The sequence below is a fragment of the Cololabis saira genome, chromosome 7 (assembly GCF_033807715.1).
Source record: "Cololabis saira isolate AMF1-May2022 chromosome 7, fColSai1.1, whole genome shotgun sequence".
Classification (NCBI taxonomy): Eukaryota; Metazoa; Chordata; class Actinopteri; order Beloniformes; family Belonidae; genus Cololabis; species Cololabis saira.
Window position 1 is genome coordinate 26,487,473 of NC_084593.1, and position 27,310 is coordinate 26,514,782.

At 38.7% G+C, this 27,310-nt stretch overlaps 2 protein-coding genes across 13 annotated transcripts in view; both read left to right on the top strand.

Annotated features, from left to right (window-relative positions):
- LOC133446996 (protocadherin gamma-C5-like) overlaps positions 1-27,310 on the top strand; it is a 320,234-nt gene that overhangs the window by 72,696 nt on the left and 220,228 nt on the right. Inside the window, exon 1 of one of the 12 annotated variants that reach the window (XM_061725365.1) lies at positions 1,061-3,470. The exons of 7 other annotated variants lie outside the window; for them this stretch is intronic. In XM_061725365.1, coding sequence (XP_061581349.1) covers positions 1,113-3,470 — 2,358 coding nt within the window. In that variant the 5' untranslated portion in view covers positions 1,061-1,112. Of the gene's footprint in view, positions 1-1,060; positions 3,471-12,147; positions 14,611-17,604; positions 20,025-22,562; positions 25,012-27,310 lie in introns of those variants that run through there. 4 more of the 12 variants (XM_061725363.1, XM_061725364.1, XM_061725359.1 and 1 more) reach the window with 4 other exon arrangements.
- On the top strand, positions 6,721-9,202 carry LOC133447732 (protocadherin gamma-A2-like). Its single transcript, XM_061726460.1, has one exon. The coding sequence runs from the start codon at positions 6,839-6,841 to the stop codon at positions 9,200-9,202; it is 2,364 nt and encodes a 787-aa protein (XP_061582444.1). The 5' UTR covers positions 6,721-6,838.

The following is a 27,310-nucleotide window of genomic DNA, read 5'->3' on the forward strand; positions in this document are numbered from 1 at the left end:
ATGTGCTTTCCAAATAATTCAAATACCAGTTAATTTTCCAACAAACTCATGCTCAACAGCATTGGATGTCATTTTTAAACTAACACCCAACTTTATATGTTAAAAATGGGGAAGAGGAGGCTATTTAAGTGCAATGTGAATAATACAAAGAACTTAGCTTTGTGTAACATCGTGTTGCCAGTATACTTTTACTGGAATGTCATGCTGTAATTTATTAATTGCAGCGCTTTTTTGGAGATTTTTTTTTCAGTAGATGTATAAATAAACGAAAAAAACGATGCAACACTCAGGACATACTATTGTACGTTGTACGGTCTTGCTCTTACTCACTCACTCACTCACTCACTCACTCACTCACTCACTCACTCACTCACTCACTCACTCACTCACTCACATATACATATATATATATATATATATATATATATATATATATATATATATATATATATATATATATATATATATATATACTTTTGCCCAGTCTCTTGTAATAGGATTTTATAGGTCCTTGATTTTGTTGAGCCCTGAATCAGTCTGAAATCATTCAACAAATGCGGGTTTCCTAGATTTATCAGAATTTCCTTTCAGCCAGACAAGTTTTAATTGCATTTTCTTCATGAGATCATGAAGTACTGAAGTACTGAAGTACTGAACTCAGTCCATGTGAATACACACATTTTCTAGATGATTTCCCTTTTTTCCACTGTTCACAAGTGAAATGTTAAAGTAATTACTTTGCTAAAATGTTCATATACAGTAGCATATTAAATCATTACGCTTTAAAGATTATATATTTTTAATTATTATTTTAGAAATGTGCATCTACCATACATTTTTGATTTTACATTTTCATTGTTAAAAAGTGTACCAAGTGCTCTGGTTTAACATTTTTTCTTTGTCCTCCTGATGTCGCTCTAAGCCAGTCAGTTTAAAGTATTTCCACTAGACCACTGGTGAGTAGTCACATAAAAGGACTTTTTTCAGCTGCTGATGGTTCATAGTTGCAGTCAGAGAAGCTCTGAAGCACCGGCGAATTTTTCTGGCGGACCTGAATAATCCTGATTTAACTTGGATTCCAATCGAAGGCCCATTTAGAGCACATTGTACTAATGTGGTGCCAAATTTGTTTCGTTGTGTTTTTGTTATGGCATGCAGTGAACGGGGATTTGAGCTATTCCTTTCAAGAGGAAATGAAACGCGGATCTCTTATTGGGAATATAGCGAAGGATCTCAACCTGGATTTGGGTACACTTTCTTATAGAAATGCCCGTGTGGATAACGCAGGAAACCGTAAAAGGTACTGTGACATAAACCTTAGCACTGGGGATTTAATCGTTTCCGACAGAATAGACCGGGAGGAGCTTTGCGGAGAAAAGATGTCATGTATCATAAAACGCGATCTTGTCATGGAGAATCCTCTGGAACTGCATATCTTCACTTTACATATCCAAGACATCAATGACAACAATCCAAAATTTAATGAAGAATCTTTCAAAATAGAAATCAGAGAGTCGGCCGTGAGGGGAGCTCGCTTTGTGATGGAGGAGGCGCACGATGCGGATGTGGGCCAAAATTCAATTCAACAGTACAACCTTCAGGGAAATGACAATTTCATTCTGGTTGCAGATGGAAACACTATAGAACTGGTTCTTGATAAGGAGCTAGATCGTGAAAAACAAGAGGACGTTGATTTGGTCCTCACAGCTCTAGATGGCGGCTCTCCTCAGAGATCAGGTACAGTAGTCATCCACGTCACTGTGTTGGATGCTAATGATAACGCACCAGTATTCAGCCAGTCCGTTTATAAAGCCAGTTTGCCAGAAAACTCTCCTCTAGATACTTTAGTTGTCACAGTAAGGGCCACTGATGCTGATGAGGGAATACATGGAGATGTAACGTATGACTTTGGTCATGTTTCAGAAGAAGTGAAGAAAATATTTACCATTGACCATAAAAACGGCGAAATTAAAGTTAAAGGCGCAATTGACTTTGAAAATGATGCAACATATGATTTGCGTATCAAAGCAAAGGACGGCTTAGGGTTGTCATCATACACAAAGGTAATTGTAGATATCATTGATATCAATGATAATATACCTGTAATTTACGTGAAATCGCTGGCAAATCCAGTACCAGAGAATATTTTACCTGGTACAGAGGTGGGCATCATTAACGCGCAGGATGCAGATTCTGATAGTAATCAGAGGGTCCAGTGCTTTATTCAAAAGGGCGTCCCCTTTAAGTTGGTTCCTTCCATTAAAAACTATTATTCTCTGGTGACCACAGGACAACTGGACCGTGAACTAGTGTCTGATTACAACATTACAATCACTGCTACTGATGAGGGCTCTCCACCTCTGTCCTCCTCTAAAACTGTTCAGTTATCTGTAGCTGACATCAACGACAACCCACCTGTGTTTGAGGAACAGTCCTACAGCGCATATGTGACTGAAAATAACAAACCTGGCTCCACTTTATGTTCCGTTAGTGCTCGAGACCCCGACTGGAGACAAAACGGTACAGTGATTTATTCTCTGTTACCTGGTGAGGTGAACGGTGCCCGGGTGTCCTCCTATGTATCTGTTAATGGAGACACGGGGGTGATCCACGCTGTGAGATCGTTTGATTATGAGCAGTTCAGGAGTTTTAAAGTTCACGTGATGGCCAGAGACAACGGATCTCCTCCCCTCAGCAGCAACGTGACCGTCAGTGTGTTTATATCAGATGTGAACGACAACTCTCCTCAGATACTGTACCCCGCCCCAGAGGGCAGCTCCTTCATGACCGAGCTGGTCCCCAAAGCTGCACATGGAGGCTCTCTGGTGTCCAAAGTGATAGCAGTGGACGCAGATTCCGGACAGAACGCCTGGTTGTCCTATCATATCATCAAATCCACTGATCCTGGACTTTTCAGTATTGGTCTCCACAGCGGAGAGATCAGGATCCAGCGGGACATTTCTGAATCTGACAACATGAAACAGAATCTTATTGTAGCAGTGAAAGATAATGGACAACCCTCTCTGTCTGCCACATGTTCCCTGTATTTACTGATTTCTGATAACTTGGCTGAGGTGCCAGAACTGAAGGATATGTCTTATGATGAGAAGAATTCCAAACTAACATCTTATCTGATCATCGCGCTGGTTTCTGTCTCCACCTTCTTTCTGACCTTCATCATCATCATTTTGGGTGTTAGATTTTGTCGCAGAAGAAAACCCAGACTGTTGTTTGATGGAGCAGTTGCCATCCCTGGTGCTTATCTCCCTCCTAATTACGCAGATGTTGACGGCACAGGAACTTTACGCAGCACTTACAATTATGACGCCTACCTGACAACAGGATCCAGAACCAGTGACTTTAAGTTTGTTTCATCTTACAATGACAACACGCTTCCTGCTGACCAGACTATGAAGAAATGTCCGTCAGACTTTGCTGATGCGTTTGAAGTCTGTAATAGTTCTCCCGAGGTAAGAAAATATATCATTATTAAACTATTTTGAAAAACAAGTATTAGGCTCACAAGAAAGTTTTAATCTCATTGAATTATTTTGTTAAGTTTGAAAAAAAAATGTTTGTCTCAAATGTGTTTTCAAATTCAGTTTCTTTCAATTCCACAAATATCTTTTTATTATAGCTTTTTCAAGAATCATTTGGGCTTGTGGAATTTTTTTTATACTGGATGAATGGTAGAATTAGAAGTGTAAAATTACACTCTTTTTAACAAAATACTCAATTTGAAAGTTGGGGAAAGTGCTAACCATTAGAAATGCGTGTTATGGTAAGAAGCTACTGATTTGTCAATCAAATCTTCTCAGCCATAACATTCATGAGGCTTCAATGGACTGGTCCCGGTTCATGGTTTCTTACTTTTTGCACAACAATGGCACTATTAATCTGCTTTTCGTTTATTCTGGTGCTATAACTAGTTTAGAATCGGAAAAAATGTTTTAAACAAAATCGAAACTTAATTTGAAAAAAGCCACTTGGCTAAATGCAATTATAAAACAGAATGCAACATTTTGCAAATCTTTTAAACCATATTTGATTCCCAATAGAACACAGTATATTGGATGTTGAAACAGACAGTTTGCCATTTTATGGAAAATATGAATACATTTTGACTTTGATGGCAGAAGCACGTGTCAAAAAGTTTGGAACAAGGTGATGCTTATGTCGTTTATCATCTTTTTAACAAGCACCTGTACATGTCAGGGAATGGAGGAAACCAGTTACTTGAGTTTTATGAGAGGAATCTTGTCTGGTGCAGTCAACAGTCCTGGGCCTTTTTTTGCAGGATTTGTGGTTTTGTTATGGACCAAATGTTTGTGATTAATTGAAATTCTGGACTGCAAGCAGACCAGTTCAGCACCTAGTCCCCTTACCTGTGGAGCCAAGTTGTTGTGATGCACTATGTGGTTTAACATTGTTTTGTTGAAATATACAAGGCTTTCCCTGAAAGATACTTTCTCTGGATGGGACAATGCATCGCTCTAGATCCTCTACATATTTATCACCATTGTCTCAGTTCAACATCTGATAAATTGTTAATGTTCGGTTTGGAGGAAGATATGGGTTGAGTTTTGTTAATGATTGCATTCTGTTTATATTTTACACAAACCCAAAAGTTTTGAAAATGTCAGTTTTTCAGAATTTCTTATAATTTGTTTCTTAAATGTCAATTTCTATTGAGATTTTTTTTTTTTTTTGCTCTCATAAGCTTGCAGGTTTTTCTAGATTTAACTTGTTTTTGTAGAGCGCTGTCCAATCTCACTTTATCATGGACTTTCAAATATATCTTCAAGTTATTTGGGTGAATCCATTTTAGCAGTAAAATATGGAATTTTAAGACATGTTTTGTGTGCTTGGTGTCCTAACTGGGAAAGTGCTGATTTTTAAATTAAAGCTCTTATACTACATCAATGTAAAAGGCAATAATAAACAGACAGCTGTGAGAATAAAACAAAATCAAATACATCATTAACATTTATAGTGTTCTTTACAACAGCACGGAGTGTCCAGTAGAAGTCTTTATTAAAGTCAACCTCACAGCAGGCAATAGAGCAGAGTTCAGTCGTCAGGATCGTGGTAACGCTCAGAGTGGCAGGAAAAGGAATACCAGAAAACAGCTGGTGTGAGCGCTGAGTAGATTTGGAAGCCGGAGTACAGGGACTGAAATGCCGGTTCAGTCAGAGGAATCGCCAGGCAGCCCAGGGAGCAGGCAAACAGAAACCAGAGACGCTCAGTCAGAAGTCGTGGTCGGGGACAGAAGGCTGAGGTGATTACCAGGATAGACAGAGGCGACCAGGTCGTCAACAGGTGATCAGTCCAAGGGTGAGTGCTGGAAAGTCAGGCCTGACACAAGGACAATCTGGCAGTGCCTGGCTGGGAGTGGAGGGCTTAAGTAGAAGCCAGGGCTGATTGCAGATGTGGAGCAGGTGTGGAAGGTTGGAGACATCATAGGGACATGAGGAGGCAGAGCTGCAGGTTAGTGAGGCAGGTATGGAGCTGGAGTGGATGTGACAGTTCTAAGTTAAAAGATCTTTGTCGTTTGTATGGTTGTTTGGTGTTGTTTTACTGTACCTGTTTGTAAATTGATTCTTGGATCCATTTGTGATCTCAGATGAGCGGTTCTCAATTTGAATTATAGTAAAATTCATAAACGTATCAAGAAATATTACAGCTAAAATCAGACTGGCTGTCATGATTGTTCTCATTTAAAAAGGAAACAAAAGATAGCTTTCTTGCTACAGCAATGTCTAGAGTTCAATCTTTGCATAAATATTCAGTCCATCTTTGTAAGTTTGATACTGTAGTATATTACAGATACAGTCAAACATTGTTAATGATGGAAAACATTTTGCATTTAGCGAGTTATGCTCACACATTAAATTCCCAGACTATAAATTACTATTCTGAGTCTTGTTATATGTTTTTAAATGATTATTAATGTTATCTGGTAAGTTATGCTTTCTTTTAAGTTTGTTGATACTGCTGCTATTTTTTAAACATATCTTAGTTTTGTTTTTTTTTCCTGGGGTGTTTTTTTAAGTGTAGTGCTAATATGTCGCCGTGGAATTTGTAGTTTCTTAGAACTGAAACAAGAGTGCAAACAAAACAAAAGAAAACACAAACAAATGTTAATGTAGTGATCATTTCTGTTGAGTTTTTTCCCATTTGAGTGTGTTTTTTTCTCCTCAGAATCAACATTGAAACAAGTCTTTGTTTCCAAGTTTGGATTAAATTAAACTTCATTCCCTTCAAAATTCAATGAAAATATCTGAGTAACCTGTTGAAGATAAAAAGGGGCTCCCTGGTATGATGATTTTGTTTAAAGAAAAAAGGGGGAAATGTGCTGTTTGCCACATCTGGATCGAAGCTACATGTGTATTTTTTTTAATTTTTGTTGTGGGTAAAATGGATGAATAAAAGAGTTGCATAATAGTGATTGATTATTTTATTTGGCCATGTCCAACAGTAACTTCTCACGTGTGGATGACCTTACAGTTGCAAACTTCAGGGAACACGTGTGACTTTATTTTATCTTTCAATCTGGAACTCCCTAATAAGTCATATGGATTTGTATTTTAACTTCTCAGATGTTTCATGTAGCTGTTTATGTGCAGCTCAACTCACGGTGTCGCTGTACACCGTGTTTGAATGGTTTAATACCTTTGTGCTTTGTGAACTGGCGTGTACGCCCATAGTTATTCCAGATAAAGGGATCCTCTCGGGGAATTACAGGCGTTTTGCCATTTTCTGTGATTCACACGGATTTGTGGAGTTATTATTTTATTTTGTTTTAAATTTTTACAACACTCGTGAATGAGGATTTATCATGTTTCAGTCGTGGAGCTGCTGTTTCCTTCTTCTGTTGCCTCTAGCATATGGGGACATTAACTATTCGTTTCCAGAGGAGATGAAACGAAGATCAGTTATTGGAAATGTTGCCAAAGATCTCGGACTGCAGGCGGGGATACTTTCAACCAGAAGAGCACGTATTGATACCGAGGGGACAGATGAACGTTACTGTGACATAAACGTGAACAGCGGAGAGCTGATTGTGACGGAAAGGATTGATCGTGAGGCTCTTTGTGGCGAAAAGGCTTCGTGCGTCATAAAGCTGGAGCTGGTGCTGGAGAATCCTCTCGAGCTCCATCGTGTCAGTCTTCATATTCAAGATAGTAATGACAACACACCTCGATTTAATGACGACTACATGAATCTAGAAATCCAAGAGTCGGCCGACAGGGGAGCTCGATTTGTGATAGAAGGGGCGCACGATGCGGATGTGGGGCAAAATTCAGTTCAACAATATAGCCTACAGAAAAATGATAACTTCATTTTAGCTGCGGATGGAAACACAATAGAGTTTGTTCTTGATAAGGAGCTTGATCGTGAAAAACAGAAGGACATTGATTTGGTCCTCACAGCTCTAGATGGCGGCTCTCCTCAGAGATCAGGTACAGTAGTCATCCACGTCACTGTGTTGGATGCTAATGATAACGCACCAGTATTCAGCCAGGACATTTATAAGGTCAGTCTGCCTGAAAACTCTCCTGTAGATACTTTAGTGGTTACAGTGAGAGCCTCTGATGCTGATGAGGGAGTAAATGGAGATGTTACTTATGATTTCAGTCACGTTACTGAAGATGTGAGGAAGATTTTTAGTATGGATAATAAAATAGGTGACATACGAATAATTGGTGCTGTTGATTATGAAAAGACAACATCATATGAAATACGCGTAAAAGCAAAGGATGGGTTGGGGCTCTCATCTTATGCTAAAGTAATCGTTTCTGTAACTGATGTGAACGACAACGCCCCTGTAGTCAGTCTGAAATCACTGTCCAATCCCATATCAGAGGACACACCACCTGGTACAGAGGTGGGAATCTTTAATGTGCAGGACAGAGACTCTGAGAATAACCGACAGGTTGGCTGCTTCATTCAGCAAAACGTCCCATTTAAGTTGGTTCCTTCCATTAAAAACTATTATTCTCTGGTGACCACAGCACAACTGGACCGTGAACTAGTGTCTGATTACAACATTACAATCACTGCTACTGATGAGGGCTCTCCACCTCTGTCCTCCTCTAAAACTGTTCAGTTATCTGTAGCTGACATCAACGACAACCCACCTGTGTTTGAGGAACAGTCCTACAGCGCATATGTGACTGAAAATAACAAACCTGGCTCCACTTTATGTTCCGTTAGTGCTCGAGACCCCGACTGGAGACAAAACGGTACAGTGATTTATTCTCTGTTACCTGGTGAGGTGAACGGTGCCCGGGTATCCTCATATGTATCTGTTAATGGAGACACGGGGGGGATCCACGCTGTGAGATCGTTTGATTATGAGCAGTTCAGGAGTTTTAAAGTTCACGTGATGGCCAGAGACAACGGATCTCCTCCCCTCAGCAGCAACGTGACCGTCAGTGTGTTTATATCAGATGTGAACGACAACTCTCCTCAGATACTGTACCCCGCCCCAGAGGGCAGCTCCTTCATGACCGAGCTGGTCCCCAAAGCTGCACATGGAGGCTCTCTGGTGTCCAAAGTGATAGCAGTAGACGCAGATTCCGGACAGAACGCCTGGTTGTCCTATCATATCATCAAATCCACTGATCCTGGACTTTTCAGTATTGGTCTCCACAGCGGAGAGATCAGGATCCAGCGGGACATTTCTGAATCTGACAGCATGAAACAGAATCTTATTGTAGCAGTGAAAGATAACGGACAACCCTCTCTCTCTGCCACATGTTCCATCTATTTACTGATCTCTGATAACTTGGCTGAGGTGCCAGAACTGAAGGATATTTCTTATGATGAGAAGAATTCCAAACTAACATCGTATCTGATCATCGCGCTGGTTTCTGTCTCCACCTTCTTTCTGACCTTCATCATCATCATTTTGGGTGTGAGATTTTGTCATAGAAGAAAACCCAGACTGTTGTTTGATGGAGCAGTTGCCATCCCTGGTGCTTATCTCCCTCCCAATTACGCAGATGTTGACGGCACAGGAACTTTACGCAGCACTTACAATTATGACGCCTACCTGACAACAGGATCCAGAACCAGTGACTTTAAGTTTGTTTCATCTTACAATGACAACACGCTTCCTGCTGACCAGACTCTGAAGAAATGTCCGTCAGACTTTGCTGATGCGTTTGACGAACTTGATGGTTTTACAGAGGTATGAATACATTTAACACATTGTACATACACCTTTAAAAAACAATGGGCTGTAAGATCTTGTTCAATTCATTTCATTATTTCATTTTATTCATCAATTTATTTTATTAAGCGATTTGAATTGAATTAAACACCTGTGGTCAGACAATCCCTCCCCACCTCTCCTTTTGTTGAAGCTGGCTTACTTTTTTTTTCTTTCTAGTCTTTTTCCTTATAGTATTTTTAATTTTTTTTTTTCCTTTTTAGTCCCCTGTTTTCAGCAAATAACTGGTTTTGCTGCAGAGTAAAGGTTTAAATGCTTAAACTGTAGATTACCCTTATAATAATAATAATAATAATAATAATAATAATAATAATAATAATAATAATAATAATAATAATAATAATAATAATAATAATAATATCTGTCATATAATAATTGTATAAATATAACATTTTGTAACATGAAAAGTTTTGTGTATAACTTTAAACAAATTGATCAATTTGATGTTGTTTACACATGTTAACCACTTGTGCTATCATTTACTAATGGGCATTTTCCAAACTGTGATGACCATTGGTGCGTAGTCACGTCTTGATTTTTTTCATGTCATTTTTATCATGAAACTTTAATGCTAAGCCATTTTCGCTGATATACTGTTTCTCAGTGGCTATTTTCAGCAAAGTACATCTATAAAAAGCCACAACAAAAATAATATTACATTTTCCTTCTTAAAGCAGCCGTCTGTAAGAAATGGCCAAAACTGGTACTGCAGTCAATTTCAAAATATTGTTGAGCGGCGTGTACCCTCCCCCTCCTCCCCCCGACCAGAGGTTGCCAGGTAGGCTGCAGAATGCAGCAGGAACGTAGGCTGCCATGGCTGCGATAATTAGAGCCGAGCTGGCAACCTGGATGCCGAAACAATACTGTCTTCGTGATTGGGAGATAGGTGGAGGGTGGAGCTTCAGGCCAAAACAAAAAATGACAACATAAACATCAGTTGAGGGCTGCAACTCCTCTTTTTAAACTGGAATATCCTGGCTTGAGTGCTGTTGTCAGTGACATAAGTATTTGAAATGAACATGATTTTTAAATGTCTGTTGACATATCGGGGTCATTTTATGATTCGTTTTATTATTGCTCTTACATACAGCTCCTTTAAATGAATCTAGTAATTTAAAAACAGTGATATTTTTTCAGGAAGATTAAGTATGTGACATCTACTTTTTATTTTCTTCTTAGACAATGTCTTCTTTTTTATTCTATTTTGCAAAAAAATGGTTTCCACATCAAAATATCCTTTTTTTCTCCACCCTTCTGCCCTTGGAAGTTGTTTTACCATGTAGCTTGACCAGAATCATTCACAAGTGTAATGCTGGTTCTTGATGGCATTATTTATTAAGTGTTGGTATGTTTATGGTTAGGTCTTCTTGGTGTTTGAGTTTAATTTAGATATAGTTGTATTTAATTTGGTCTCTTTATTGCAGTTGTACATACGTTTTTACTTCCATGAAGTGTTTTTTAGGTGATAGTGGTGAAGATGCTGTGTTCAGTGTGCTGGAATTTCGGAAAGGTTATTGGCTTCACGTCTGCCCTGGGGTGTGATGTCTTTCTGCTTGCATCTTACGTTTGGTGGCAGTCATTCACTGTGCTTTTTTGTGATGTACTGGAAGTTCTTCCTCTTCGCCACAGCCAGGATACCACTCTGTGCAATCACTTCATATGTTGCTGGTTAATCACTGCATGCACTGACCTCAGTGATTTTGAAGTAGCCTACATATACCAGGATACATATATACACACTGTAGTTTGACTTCAAATTGTTGTGCTATTTCAGATAAAGGACTTTTATTGAGAAAACTGTGAATTATAAGTACACTTTATCTAGTCCAAATTTTGAATTTTGAATCCATATTCTTTCTTTTGTAAGAAATGTATTAGACTTTATTGTTAGGTTTCACCTTAACAGAACATCACTTTTTTCTACAAAAAGAAGGAAAGGTTTTTGTAATTATCATGGAGCCAGTGCACATTAGTGGTCTTTCCCCCGATCAGGTCAAACAAAGTTGTGTGGGGATGTTGATCAATGTTTATGTTTTGTTTTTTTGTTGTTGTTTATTTTCACCCTTTGGATTGATTGACAGGACTTTGCAAATTCTTTACTTGTAATTTTGCCTTTTCCACTAAATCCTTGGTTTAAAGCATCATGTTCGGTCCTGCTGATGAAAATGTGTCTTATTTCTCTGTTTGTTCAAAGTAGGGAGTAATTTTACTGCTTACCTTTGACAGACTCCTAGATCTTTTGATTTACGGCCCAGATAACGTTATCATTACCTGGCATCATCATGTTAACTAAACATCTGAATGCTATGCAAAGTTACTGTGTCAAAGGTTTTGGCATTTTTTCTTTGTCAACTTGCAAAATCCATCATATTCGTTTTACTTAAGTTTGAATTTGAAAAGGAGATTGATTCACTCGACTGCATCGTGTGTCTGCAGCTCACCGTGAGCAGTTCTTCTGTATTTTTAACAAAATAATACATAAACATCTTAAAAGTTTTTTATGTACTGACGGCTGTGTCAGATGCATGACTTTCCCTTCCAGACTCGATATGATGCTTCAAATTTACAAGTATAAATCCCTGAAAGGAATTTTATTATGCCATTAGTCTTCATGATTTCAGTCTCCTCAGAGATTCTTTGTACAGGGTTACATTTTAAATGACATCATTGTCCCCATTTGCTATTAACATATATTTTCTTAGATGCTTAATTTACACCCAAGCTCGTTAGATATTAAGATACAATATATTCCATTTATTTTAGAAATTGTATACAGCCTCCCATAAAAACTCTCCGTTTTAGGTTATTTTAACTCACGGTGGCGCTGTGCACCAAGGTGAAGATATTTCAGATGTCTAACCTTTGGAGTGGACAAGCTTTCTTGTGCTCTTCTGTCTAGATGCGGTCTATAATCTCAGATTTGCTTTTGCAGTTCCTGACGTGGTTGCTTTTTATGCTCTGCTAATTTTTCGGTTGGTTATTCCTGAATAACGATGGATTGGAAAATGACCCTTCTTCATGCGTGTGGATATAATTTGTTATTTATTTGGTTCCATGTCGCTTATGGAGACATGAGCTATTCTTTCCCAGAGGAGATGAAACGAGGATCAGTTATTGGAAATGTTGCCAAAGATCTGGGGCTGCAGGCGGGGATACTTTCAACCAGAAGAGCTCGTATTGATACCGAGGAGACGGATAAACGTTACTGTGACATAAACGTGAACAGCGGAGAGCTGATTGTGGCCGAAAGGATTGATCGTGAGGCTCTTTGTGACGAAAAAGCTTCGTGCATCATAAAGCTGGAGCTGGTGCTGGAGAATCCTCTCGAGGTCAAACGAATCAGTCTCCATGTTCAAGATATTAATGACAACACACCGAAGTTTAAGAACGAATTGATTAATCTGGAAATCCAAGAGTCGGCCGTGAGGGGAGCTCGGTTTGTGATAGAAGGGGCGCACGATGCGGATGTGGGGCAAAATTCAGTTCAACAATATAGACTACAGAAAAATAATAACTTCGTTTTAGCTGCTGATGGAAACAAAATAGAGCTTGTTCTTGATAAAGAGCTTGATCGTGAAAAACAGAAGGACATTGATTTGGTCCTCACAGCTCTAGATGGCGGCTCTCCTCAGAGATCAGGTACAGTAGTCATCCACGTCACTGTGTTGGATGCTAATGATAACGCACCAGTATTCAGCCAGGACATTTATAAGGTCAGTCTGCCTGAAAACTCTCCTGTAGATACTTTAGTGGTTACAGTGAGGGCATCTGATGCTGATGAGGGAGTAAATGGAGATGTTACTTATGATTTTGGACATGTTACTGAGGGGGTGATGAAAACATTTAGTATCAACACTAAAGCAGGAGACATACGTGTAATTGGTGATGTTGATTATGAAACGACATCGTTGTATGAAATACGCATACAAGCGAAGGATGGGTTGGGGCTCTCATCTTATGCTAAAGTAATCATTTCTGTAACTGATGTGAACGACAACGCCCCTGTAGTCAGTCTGAAATCACTGTCCAATCCCATATCAGAGGACACACCACCTGGTACAGAAGTGGGTATTATTAATGTGCAGGACAGAGACTCTGGAAATAACAGACAGGTCCGCTGCTCCATTCAGCAAAACGCCCCCTTTAAGTTGGTTCCTTCCATTAAAAACTATTATTCTCTGGTGACCACAGGACAACTGGACCGTGAACTAGTGTCTGATTACAACATTACAATCACTGCTACTGATGAGGGCTCTCCACCTCTGTCCTCCTCTAAAACTGTTCAGTTATCTGTAGCTGACATCAACGACAACCCACCTGTGTTTGAGGAACAGTCCTACAGCGCATATGTGACTGAAAATAACAAACCTGGCTCCACTTTATGTTCCGTTAGTGCTCGAGACCCCGACTGGAGACAAAACGGTACAGTGATTTATTCTCTGTTACCTGGTGAGGTGAACGGTGCCCGCGTGTCCTCCTATGTATCTGTTAATGGAGACACGGGGGTGATCCACGCTGTGAGATCGTTTGATTATGAACAGTTCAGGAGTTTTAAAGTTCACGTGATGGCCAGAGACAACGGATCTCCTCCCCTCAGCAGCAACGTGACCGTCAGTGTGTTTATATCAGATGTGAACGACAACTCTCCTCATATACTGTACCCCGCCCCAGAGGGCAGCTCCTTCATGACCGAGCTGGTCCCCAAAGCTGCACATGGAGGCTCTCTGGTGTCCAAAGTGATAGCAGTGGACGCAGATTCCGGACAGAACGCCTGGTTGTCCTATCATATAATCAAATCCACTGATCCTGGACTTTTCAGTATTGGTCTCCACAGCGGAGAGATCAGGATCCAGCGGGACATTTCTGAATCTGACAGCATGAAACAGAATCTTATTGTAGCAGTGAAAGATAACGGACAACCCTCTCTGTCTGCCACATGTTCCATCTATTTACTGATTTCTGATAACTTGGCTGAGGTGCCAGAACTGAAGGATATTTCTTATGACGACAAGAATTCCAAACTAACATCGTATCTGATCATCGCGCTGGTTTCTGTCTCCACCTTCTTTCTGACTTTCATCATCATCATTTTGGGTGTGAGATTTTGTCATAGAAGAAAACCCAGACTGTTGTTTGATGGAGCAGTTGCCATCCCTGGTGCTTATCTCCCTCCTAATTACGCAGATGTTGACGGCACAGGAACTTTACGCAGCACTTACAATTATGACGCCTACCTGACAACAGGATCCAGAACCAGTGACTTTAAGTTTGTTTCATCTTACAATGACAACACGCTTCCTGCTGACCAAACTCTGAAGAAATGTCCGTCAGACTTTGCTGATGCGTTTGACGAACTTGATGGTTTTACAGAGGTATGAATACATTTAACACATTGTACATACACCTTTAAAAAACAATGGGCTGTAAGATCTTGTTCAATTCATTTCATTATTTCATTTTATTCATCAATTTATTTTATTAAGCGATTTGAATTGAATTAAACACCTGTGGTCAGACAATCCCTCCCCACCTCTCCTTTTGTTGAAGCTGGCTTACTTTTTTTTTCTTTCTAGTCTTTTTCCTTATAGTATTTTTAATTTCTGTTTTTTTCCTTTTTAGTCCCCTGTTTTCAGCAAATAACTGGTTTTGCTGCAGAGTAAAGGTTTAAATGCTTAAACTGTAGATTACCCTTATAATAATAATAATAATAATAAAAATAAAAATAATAATAATAATAATAATAATAATAATAATAATAATAATAATAATAATATCTGTCATATAATAATTGTATAAATATAACATTTTGTAACATGAAAAGTTTTGTGTATAACTTTAAACAAATTGATCAATTTGATGTTGTTTACACATGTTAACCACTTGTGCTATCATTTACTAATGGGCATTTTCCAAACTGTGATGATCATTGGTGCGTAGTCACGTCTTGATTTTTTTCATGTCATTTTTATCATGAAACTTTAATGCTAAGCCATTTTCGCTGATATACTGTTTCTCAGTGGCTATTTTCAGCAAAGTACATCTATAAAAAGCCACATCAAATATAATATTACATTTTCCTTCTTAAAGGAGCCGTCTGTAAGAAATGGCCAAAACTGGTACTGCAGTCGATTTCAAAATATTGTTGAGCGGCGTGTACCCTCCCCCTCCTCCCCCCGACCAGAGGTTGCCAGGTAGGCTGCAGAATGCAGCAGGAACGTAGGCTGCCATGGCTGCGATAATTAGAGCCGAGCTTGCAACCCGGATGCCGAAACAATACTGACTTCGTGATTGGGAGATAGGTGGAGGGTGGAGCTTCAGGCCAAAACAAAAAATGACAACATAAACATCAGTTGAGGGCTGCAACTCCTCTTTTTAAACCGGAATATCCTGGCTTGAGTGCTGTTGTCAGTGACATAAGTATTTGAAATGAACATGATTTTTAAATGTCTGTTGACATATCGGGGTCATTTTATGATTTGTTTTATTATTGCTCTTACATACAGCTCCTTTAAATGAATCTAGTAATTTAAAAACAGTGATATTTTTTCAGGAAGATTAAGTATGTGACATCTACTTTTTATTTTCTTCTTAGACAATGTCTTCTTTTTTATTCTATTTTGCAAAAAAATGGTTTCCACATCAAAATATCCTTTTTTTCTCCACCCTTCTGCCCTTGGAAGTTGTTTTACCATGTAGCTTGACCAGAATCATTCACAAGTGTAATGCTGGTTCTTGATGGCATTATTTATTAAGTGTTGGTATGTTTATGGTTAGGTCTTCTTGGTGTTTGAGTTTAATTTAGATATAGTTGTATTAAATTTGGTCTCTTTATTGCAGTTGTACATACGTTTTTACTTCCATGAAGTGCTTTTTAGGTGATAGTGGTAAAGACGCTGTGTCTAGTATGCTGGAATTTCGGAAAGGTTATTGGCTTCACGTCTGACCTGGGGTGTGATGTCTTTCTGCTTGCATCTTACGTTTGGTGGCAGTCATTCACTGTGCTTTTTTGTGATGTACTGGAAGTTCTTCCTCTTCGCCACAGCCAGAATACCACTCTGTGCAATCACTTCATATGTTGCTGGTTAATCACTGCATGCACTGACCTCAGTGATTTTGAAGTAGCCTACATATACCAGGATACATATATACACACTGTAGTTTGACTTCTAATTGTTGTGCTATTTCATATAAATGACTTTTATTGAGAAAACTGTGAATTGTAAGTACACTTTATCTAGTCGAAATTTTGAATTTTGAATCCATATTCTTTCTTTTGTAAGAAATGTATTACACTTTATTGTTAGGTTTCACCTTAACAGAACATCACTTTTTTCTACAAAAAGAAGGAAAGGCTTTTTTAATTATCATGGAGCCAGTGCACATAAGTGGTCTTTCCCCCGATAAGGTCAAAGAAAGTTGTGTGGGGATGTTGATCAATGTTTATGTTTTGTTTTTTTGTTGTTGTTTATTTTCACCCTTTGGATTGATTGACAGGACTTTGCAAATTCTTTACTTGTAATTTTGCCTTTTCCACTACATCCTTGTTTTAAAGCATCAGGTTCTGTCCTGCTGATGAAAATGTGGCTTATTTCTCTGTTTGTTCAAAATAGGGAGTAATTTTACTTCTTACCATTGACAGACTCCTAGATCTTTTGATTTACGGCCCAGATAACGTTATCATTACTTTGCATCATCATGTTAACTAAACATCTGAATGCTATGCAAAGTTACTGTGTCAGAGGTTTTGGCATTTTTTCTTTGTCAACTTGCAAAATCCATCATATTCGTTTTACTTAAGTTTGAATTTGAAAAGGAGATTGATTCACTCGACTGCATTGTGTGTCTGCAGCTCACCGTCAGCAGCTCTTCTGCATCTTTAACAAAATAATACATAAACATCTTAAAAGTTTTTTATGGACTGACTGCTGTGTCAGATGCATGACTTTCCCTTCCAGACTCGATATGATGCTTCAAATTTAGAAGTATGAATCCCTGAAAGGAATTTTATTATGCCATTAGTCTTCATGATGTCAGTCTTCTCAGAGATTCTTTGAACAGGGTTACATTATAAATGACATCATTGTCCCCATTTGCTATTGAACATATATTTTCTTAGATGCTTAATTTACACCCAAGCTCGTTAGATATTAAGATACAATATATTCAACTTATTTTAGAAATTGTATACAGCCTCCCATAAAAACTCTCCGTTTTAGGTTATTTTAACTCACGGTGGCGCTGTGCACCAAGATGAAGATATTTCAGTTGTCTAACCTTTGGAGTGGACAAGCTTTCTTGTGCTCTTCTGTCTAGATGCAGTCAATAATCTCGGATTTGCTTTTGCAGTTCCTGACGTGGTTGCTTTTTATGCTCTGCTAATTTTTCTGTTGGTTATTCCTCAATACCGATGGATTGGAAAATGACCCTTCTTCATGCGTGTGGATATAATTTGTTATTTCTTTGGTTCCATGTCGCTTATGGAGACATGAGCTATTCTTTTCCAGAGGAGATGAAACGAGGATCAGTTATTGGAAATGTTGCCAAAGATCTGGGGCTGCAGGCGGGGATACTTTCAACCAGAAGAGCTCGTATTGATACCGAGGAGACTGATGAACGTTACTGTGACATAAACGTGAACAGCGGAGAGCTGATTGTAGCCGAACGGATTGATCGTGAGTCTCTTTGTGACGAAAAAGCTTCGTGCATCATAAAGCTGGAGCTGGTGCTGGAGAATCCTCTCGAGGTCAAACGAATCAGTCTTCATGTTCAAGATATTAATGACAACACACCGAAGTTTAAGAACGAATTGACAAATCTGGAAATCAGAGAGTCGGCCATGAGGGGAGCGCGCTTTGTGATAGAAGGGGCGCACGATGCGGATGTGGGGCAAAATTCAGTTCAGCAATATAGCCTACAGAAAAATAATAACTTCGTTTTAGCTGCTGATGGAAACAAAATAGAGCTTGTTCTTGATAAAGAGCTTGATCGTGAAAAACAGAGGGACATTGATTTGGTCCTCACAGCTCTAGATGGCGGCTCTCCTCAGAGATCAGGTACAGTAGTCATCCACGTCACTGTGTTGGATGCTAATGATAACGCACCAGTATTCAGCCAGGACATTTATAAGGTCAGTCTGCCTGAAAACTCTCCTGTAGATACTTTAGTGGTTACAGTGAGGGCCTCTGATGCTGATGAGGGAGTAAATGGAGATGTTACTTATGATTTTGGACATGTTACTAAAGATGTGATGAGAAAATTTAGTATCAACACTAAAGCAGGAGACATACGTGTAATTGGTGATGTGGATTATGAAAAGACAACATCATATGAAATACGCGTACAAGCGAAGGATGGGTTGGGGCTCTCATCTTATGCTAAAGTAATCATTTCTGTCACCGACGTGAACGACAACGCCCCTGTAGTCAGTCTGAAATCACTGTCCAATCCCATATCAGAGGACACACCACCTGGTACAGAGGTGGGAATCTTTAATGTGCAGGACAGAGACTCTGAGAATAACAGACAGGTTCGCTGCTCCATTCAGCAAAATGTCCCCTTTAAGTTGGTTCCTTCCATTAAAAACTATTATTCTCTGGTGACCACAGGACAACTGGACCGTGAACTAGTGTCTGATTACAACATTACAATCACTGCTACTGATGAGGGCTCTCCACCTCTGTCCTCCTCTAAAACTGTTCAGTTATCTGTAGCTGACATCAACGACAACCCACCTGTGTTTGAGGAACAGTCCTACAGCGCATATGTGACTGAAAATAACAAACCTGGCTCCACTTTATGTTCCGTTAGTGCTCGAGACCCCGACTGGAGACAAAACGGTACAGTGATTTATTCTCTGTTACCTGGTGAGGTGAACGGTGCCCGCGTGTCCTCCTATGTATCTGTTAATGGAGACACGGGGGTGATCCACGCTGTGAGATCGTTTGATTATGAACAGTTCAGGAGTTTTAAAGTTCACGTGATGGCCAGAGACAACGGATCTCCTCCCCTCAGCAGCAACGTGACCGTCAGTGTGTTTATATCAGATGTGAACGACAACTCTCCTCAGATACTGTACCCCGCCCCAGAGGGCAGCTCCTTCATGACCGAGCTGGTCCCCAAAGCTGCACATGGAGGCTCTCTGGTGTCCAAAGTGATAGCAGTGGACGCAGATTCCGGACAGAACGCCTGGTTGTCCTATCATATCATCAAATCCACTGATCCTGGACTTTTCAGTATTGGTCTCCACAGCGGAGAGATCAGGATCCAGCGGGACATTTCAGAATCTGACAACATGAAACAGAATCTTATTGTAGCAGTGAAAGATAACGGACAACCCTCTCTGTCTGCCACATGTTCCATCTATTTACTGATTTCTGATAACTTGGCTGAGGTGCCAGAACTGAAGGATATTTCTTATGATGAGAAGAATTCCAAACTAACATCTTATCTGATCATCGCGCTGGTTTCTGTCTCCACCTTCTTTCTGACCTTCATCATCATCATTTTCGGCGTGAGATTTTGTCATAGAAGAAAACCCAGACTGTTGTTTGATGGGGCAGTTGCCATCCCTGGTGCTTATCTCCCTCCTAATTACGCAGATGTTGATGGCACAGGAACTTTACGCAGCACTTACAATTATGACGCCTACCTGACAACAGGATCCAGAACCAGTGACTTTAAGTTTGTATCATCTTACAATGACAACACGCTTCCTGCTGACCAGACTCTGAAGAAAAGTCCGTCAGATTTCGCAGATGCGTTTGACCAACTTGAAGGTTTTAGTGAGGTATGAATAAATTTAACACATTTTACATACACCTTTAAAAAACTATAAGCTGTAAGATTTTGTTCAATTAATTTTCTTATTTAATTTTATTTATCAATTTATTTTATTTAGAGATTTGAATAGAATCAAACACCTGTGGCCAGACAATCCCTTCCCACTTGTGCTTTTGTTGAAGCTGGCTTACTTTTCTTTATCCTTTCTAGTCTTTTTCCCTATAGTCTTTTTTAATTTCTCGTCTTTTTCCCTTTTAGTCCCAGCAAGTTAACTGGTGTTGCTGCAGAGAAAAGGCTTAAATGTTTAAACTCTAGATGAACCTTATAATAATAATAATAATAATAATAATAATAATAATAATAATAATAATAATAATAATAATAATAATAATAATAATAATAATAATAATAATAATAATAATAATAATAATATCATCATGTCTGTCATATATAATACGTTTTTAAATAGAACCTTTTGTAATATGTAGTTTTGTGTACGACACATTGATCAATGTGATGTTTTTTAAGTGTGTTAACCACATGTGCTTTCATTTACTTCTGGGCATTTCCCAAACTGTAATGATCATTGGTGTGTAGGCATGTCTTGATTTCTTTCATGTCATTTTGATCCTGAAACTTTAATGCTAAGCTTTTGTGGCTGATATACTATTGTTTCTCAGTGGCTTTTTTTTAGTGAAGTACATCTATAAAAAGCCACAACAATTATAGTATTACATTTACTTTCTTAAATGTATCTGGGAGTGACTTTCAGGAAGATTAAGTATGTGACACCTAGTTTTTATTCTCTCCTTAGACAGTGTCTTATTTTTATTCTATTTTGCATAACAATGGTTTCCATGCGAAAATACCCTTTTTTTTCCTCCACCTTTCTGGCCTTGGAAGTTGTGTTTCCATATAGCTTGACCATGATCATTCACAAATGCAATGCTGGTTCTTGATGGCATCATTGATAAAGTGTTTTTATGTTTATGGTTAAGTCTACTTGGTGGTGTTTGATTTTAATTTAGATAGAATTTTATTTAATTTGGTCTCTTTATTGCAGTTGTACATAAGTTTTTATTGCCATGAAGTGTTTTTTAGGTGATAGTGGTAAATATGCTGTGTCTAGTATGCTGGAATTTCGGAAAGGTTTTTGGCTTCACGTCTGCACTGGGGTGTGATGTCTTTCTGCTTGTGTCTTAAGTTTGGTGGCAGTCATTCAATCTGCTTTTTTGTGATGTACTGGAAGTTCTTCCTCTTCACTGCAGCCAGAATACCACTGTGTGCAATCACTTCATACCTGGTTAATCGCTGCATGCACTGACCTCAGTGATTTTGAACTACACATACACACACTGTAGTTTGCCTTCTAATTTTTAGGCAATTTCAGATGAAGGACTTTTACTGAGAAAACTGTGAATTGTTATTAATCATTATCCACTCCAAATTTTGACCTTGGAATCCATAATCTTTCTTTTCTAAGAAATTAATTAGACTTTATTGTTCACTTTCAACTTGAAAGAACATCACTTTTTTCTTCATAAAGCAGGAAAGTTTTTTGTAAGTATCATGAAGTCTTTGCACTTAAGCAGTGATCTTTCCCCCGATCAGGTCAAACAAATTTGTGTGGGGACTTCAATCAATGTTTATGTTTTTTTCCTGTTTTTTGTTGCTGTTCATTTTCACCCTTTGGATTGATTGACATGACTTTCCAAATTCTTTACTTGTAATTTAGCATTTTCCACTAAATCCTTGGTTTAAAGCATCATGTTCAGTCCTGTTGATGAAAATGTGGCTTCTTTCTCTGTTTGTACAAAGTAGGGAGTCATTTTACTTCTTACCTTTGACAGACTCCTAGATCTTTTGATTTACTGCCCTGACAAGGTTATCATTACTTTGCATCATCATGTTAACTAAACATCTGAATTGTGATGCAAATTTTACTGTGTCAGAGATAACAGCACTTTGTATTTTTCAACATGTTAAATACGTCATAATTGTTTTTCTTAAGTTTGATTTTGAAAAGGAGATTGATTCAGTCGACTGCATTGTGTGTTTGCAGCTCACCGTGAGCAGTTCTTCCGCATTTTTAACAAAATAATACACAAAAATCTTAAAAGTTTTTTATCCACTGACTGATGTGTCAGATGCATGACTTTCCTTTCCAAAGATATGATGCTTCAAATTTAGAAGTATGAATCCCTGAAAGGGATTTCATTATGGCATTAGTTTTCATGATTTCAGTCTCTTCTGAGATTTTTTGTAGAGGGTTACATTATAAATTACATTATTGTCTCCATTTGCTATAGAATGTACATATATTCTCTCCCAGATGCTGAATTTACAACCAAGCTCGTTAGATGCAAAAAGACAATATATTCAATTTATTTTAGAAATTGTATACAGCCTCCCATAAAATCTCATCGCTTTAGGTTATTTTAACTCACGGTGGCGCTGTGCACCAAGATTAATATATTTCAGTTCTAACCTTTTGAGTGGACAGGCATTCGTGTGCTCTTCTGTATAGAAGCGGTCTATAATCTCGGATTTGCAGTCCCTGTCGTGGTTTCTGTGTTTTCTCTGCTAATTTTCTCGTTGGTTATTCCTCAGTAACGATGGATTGGAAAATGACCCTTCTTCGTGCGTGTGGATATTATTTGTTATTTCTTTGGTCTCATGTCGCGTATGGAGACATGAGCTATTCTTTCCCAGAGGAGATGAAACGAGGATCAGTTATTGGAAATGTTGCCAAAGATCTCGGGCTGCAGGCGGGGATACTTTCAACCAGAAGAGCTCGGATAGACACCGAGGAGACTGATAAACGTTACTGTGACATAAACGTGAACAGCGGAGAGCTGATTGTGGCCGAAAGGATTGATCGTGAGTCTCTTTGTGGCAAAAAGGGTTCGTGCATCATAAAGCTGGAGCTGGTGCTGGAGAATCCTCTCGAAGTCAAACGAATCAGTCTTCATATTCAAGATATTAATGACAACACACCGAAGTTTAAGAACGAATTGATCAATCTAGAAATCCATGAGTCGGCCGTGAGGGGAGCTCGCTTTGTGATAGAAGGGGCGCACGATGCGGATGTGGGGCAAAATTCAGTTCAGCAATATAGCCTACAGAAAAATGATAATTTCGTTTTAGCTGCTGATGGAAAAAAAATAGAGCTGGTTCTTGATAAGGAGCTTGATCGTGAAAAACAGAAGGACATTGATTTGGTCCTCACAGCTCTAGATGGCGGCTCTCCTCAGAGATCAGGTACAGTAGTCATCCACGTCACTGTGTTGGATGCTAATGATAACGCACCAGTATTCAGCCAGGACATTTATAAGGTCAGTCTGCCTGAAAACTCTCCTGTAGATACTTTAGTGGTTACAGTGAGGGCCTCTGATGCTGATGAGGGAGTAAATGGAGATGTTACTTATGATTTTGGACATGTTACTGAGGATGTGCTGGAGACATTTAGTATCAACACTAAAGCAGGAGACATACGTGTAATTGGTGATGTTGATTATGAAACGACGTCGTTGTATGAAATAAGCGTACAAGCAAAGGATGGGTTGGGGCTCTCATCTTATGCTAATGTAATAATTTCTGTAACTGACGTAAACGACAACGCCCCTGTAGTCAGTCTGAAATCACTGTCCAATCCCATATCAGAGGACACACCACCTGGTACAGAGGTGGGAATCTTTAATGTGCAGGACAGAGACTCTGAGAATAACCGACAGGTCCGCTGCTCCATTCAGCAAAACGTCCCCTTTAAGTTGGTTCCTTCCATTAAAAACTATTATTCTCTGGTGACCACAGGACAACTGGACCGTGAACTAGTGTCTGATTACAACATTACAATCACTGCTACGGATGAGGGCTCTCCACCTCTGTCCTCCTCTAAAACTGTTCAGTTATCTGTAGCTGACATCAACGACAACCCACCTGTGTTTGAGGAACAGTCATACAGCGCATATGTGACTGAAAATAACAAACCTGGCTCCACTTTATGTTCCGTTAGTGCTCGAGACCCCGACTGGAGACAAAACGGTACCGTGATTTATTCTCTGTTACCTGGTGAGGTGAACGGTGCCCGGGTGTCCTCCTATGTATCTGTTAATGGAGACACGGGGGTGATCCACGCTGTGAGATCGTTTGATTATGAACAGTTCAGGAGTTTTAAAGTTCACGTGATGGCCAGAGACAACGGATCTCCTCCCCTCAGCAGCAACGTGACCGTCAGTGTGTTTATATCAGATGTGAACGACAACTCTCCTCAGATACTGTACCCCGCCCCAGAGGGCAGCTCCTTCATGACCGAGCTGGTCCCCAAAGCTGCACATGGAGGCTCTCTGGTGTCCAAAGTGATAGCAGTGGACGCAGATTCCGGACAGAACGCCTGGTTGTCCTATCATATCATCAAATCCACTGATCCTGGACTTTTCAGTATTGGTCTCCACAGCGGAGAGATCAGGATCCAGCGGGACATTTCAGAATCTGACAACATGAAACAGAATCTTATTGTAGCAGTGAAAGATAACGGACAACCCTCTCTGTCTGCCACATGTTCCCTGTATTTATTGATTTCTGATAACTTGGCTGAGGTGCCAGAACTGAAGGATATTTCTTATGATGAGAAGAATTCCAAGCTAACTTCTTATCTGATCATCGCGCTGGTTTCTGTCTCCACCTTCTTTCTGACCTTCATTATCATCATTTTCGGCGTGAGATTTTGTCATAGAAGAAAACCCAGACTGTTGTTTGATGGAGCAGTTGCCATCCCTGGTGCTTATCTCCCTCCTAATTACGCAGATGTTGATGGTACAGGAACTTTACGCAGCACTTACAATTATGACGCCTACCTGACAACAGGATCCAGAACCAGTGACTTTAAGTTTGTTTCATCTTACAATGACAACACGCTTCCTGCTGACCAGACTATGAAGAAATGTCCGTCAGATTTCGCAGATGCGTTTGACCAACTTGAAGGTTTTACTGAGGTATGAATAAATTTAACACATATTACATACACCTTTAAAAAACTATAAGCCGTAAGATTTTGTTCAATTAATTTTCTTATTTCATTTTATTTATCAATTTATTTTATTTAGAGATTTGAATAGAATCAAACACCTGTGGCCAGACAATCCCTTCCCACTTGTGCTTTTGTTGAAGCTGGCTTACTTTTCTTTATCCTTTCTAGTCTTTTTCCCTATAGTCTTTTTTAATTTCTTGTCTCTTTCCCTTTTAGTCCCAGCAAGTTAACTGGTGTTGCTGCAGAGAAAAGCCTTAAATGTTTAAACTCTAGATGACCCTTATTATAATAATAATAATAATAATAATAATAATAATAATAATAATAATAATAATAATAATAATAATAATAATAATAATAATAATAATAATAATAATAATAATAATAACATCATCATGTCTTTCATATATAATACGTTTTTAAATAGAACCTTTTGTAATATGTAGTTTTGTGTACGACACATTGATCAATGTGATGTTTTTTAAGTGTGTTAACCACATGTGCTTTCATTTACTTCTGGGCATTTCCCAAACTGTAATGATCATTGGTGTGTAGGCATGTCTTGATTTCTTTCATGTCATTTTGATCCTGAAACTTTAATGCTAAGCTTTTGTGGCTGATATACTATTGTTTCTCAGTGGCTTTTTTCAGTGAAGTACATCTATAAAAAGCCACAACAATTATAGTATTACATTTACTTTCTTAAATGTATCTGGGATTGACTTTCAGGAAGATTAAGTATGTGACACCTAGTTTTTATTCTCTCCTTAGACAGTGTCTTATTTTTATTCTATTTTGCATGAAAATGGTTTCCATGCGAAAATACCCTTTTTTTTCCTCCATCTTTCTGGCCTTGGAAGTTGTGTTTCCATATAGCTTGACCATGATCATTCACAAATGCAATGCTGGTTCTTGATGGCATCATTGATAAAGTGTTTTTATGTTTATGGTTAAGTCTACTTGGTGGTGTTTGATTTTAATTTAGATAGAATTTTATTTAATTTGGTCACTTTATTGCAGTTGTACATAAGTTTTTATTGCAATGAAGTGTTTTTTAGGTGATAGTGGTAAATATGCTGTGTCTAGTATGCTGGAATTTCGGAAAGGTTTTTGGCTTCACGTCTGCACTGGGGTGTGATGTCTTTCTGCTTGTGTCTTAAGTTTGGTGGCAGTCATTCAATCTGCTTTTTTGTGATGTACTGGAAGTTCTTCCTCTTCACTGCAGCCAGAATACCACTGTGTGCAATCACTTCATACCTGGTTAATCTCTGCATGCACTGACCTCAGTGATTTTGAACTACACATATATACACACACTGTAGTTTGCCTTCTAATTTTTAGGCTATTTCAGATAAAGGACTTTTACTGAGAAAACTGTGAATTGTTATTAATCATTATCCACTCCAAATTTTGACCTTGGAATCCATAATCTTTCTTTTCTAAGAAATTAATTAGACTTTATTGCTCACTTTCAACTTGAAAGAACACCACTTTTTTCTTCATAAAGCAGGAAAGGTTTTTTGTAAGTATCATGAAGTCTTTGCACTTAAGCAGTGATCTTTTCCCCCGATCAGGTCAAACAAATTTGTGTGGGGACTTCAATCAATGTTTATGTTTTTTTCTTGTTTTTTGCTGTTTATTTTCACCCTTTGGATTCATTGACATGACTTTCCAAATTCTTTACTTGTAATTTAGCATTTTCCACTAAATCCTTGGTTTAAAGCATCATGTTCGGTCCTGCTGATGAAAATGTGGCTTCTTTCTCTGTTTGTACAAAGTAGGGAGTAATTTTACTTCTTACCTTTGACAGACTTCTAGATCTTTTGATTTACTGCCCTGACAAGGTTATCATTACGTTGCATCATCATGTTAACTAAACATCTGAATTGTGATGCAAATGTTACTGTGTCAGAGATTACGGCACTTTGTATTTTTCAACATGTTAAATACGTCATAATTGTTTTTCTTAAGTTTGATTTTGAAAAGGAGATTGATTCAGTCGACTGCATTGTGTGTTTGCAGCTCACCGTGAGCAGTTCTTCCGCATTTTTAACAAAATAATACACAAAAATCTTAAAGGTTTTTTATGTACTGACAGCTGTGTCAGATGCATGACTTTCCTTTGCAGACTAGATATGATGCTTCAAATTTGGAAGTATGAATCCCTGAAAGGGATTTCATTATGGCATTAGTTTTCATGATTTCAGTCTCTTCGGAGATTTTTTGTAGATGGTTACATTATAAATTACATTATTGTCTCCATT

What these genes read in the sequence shown, in the direction of transcription:
- LOC133447732 (XM_061726460.1), top strand. Translation starts at nt 6,839, where the DNA reads ATGTTTCAGTCGTGGAGCTGCTGTTTCCTTCTTCTGTTGCCTCTAGCA.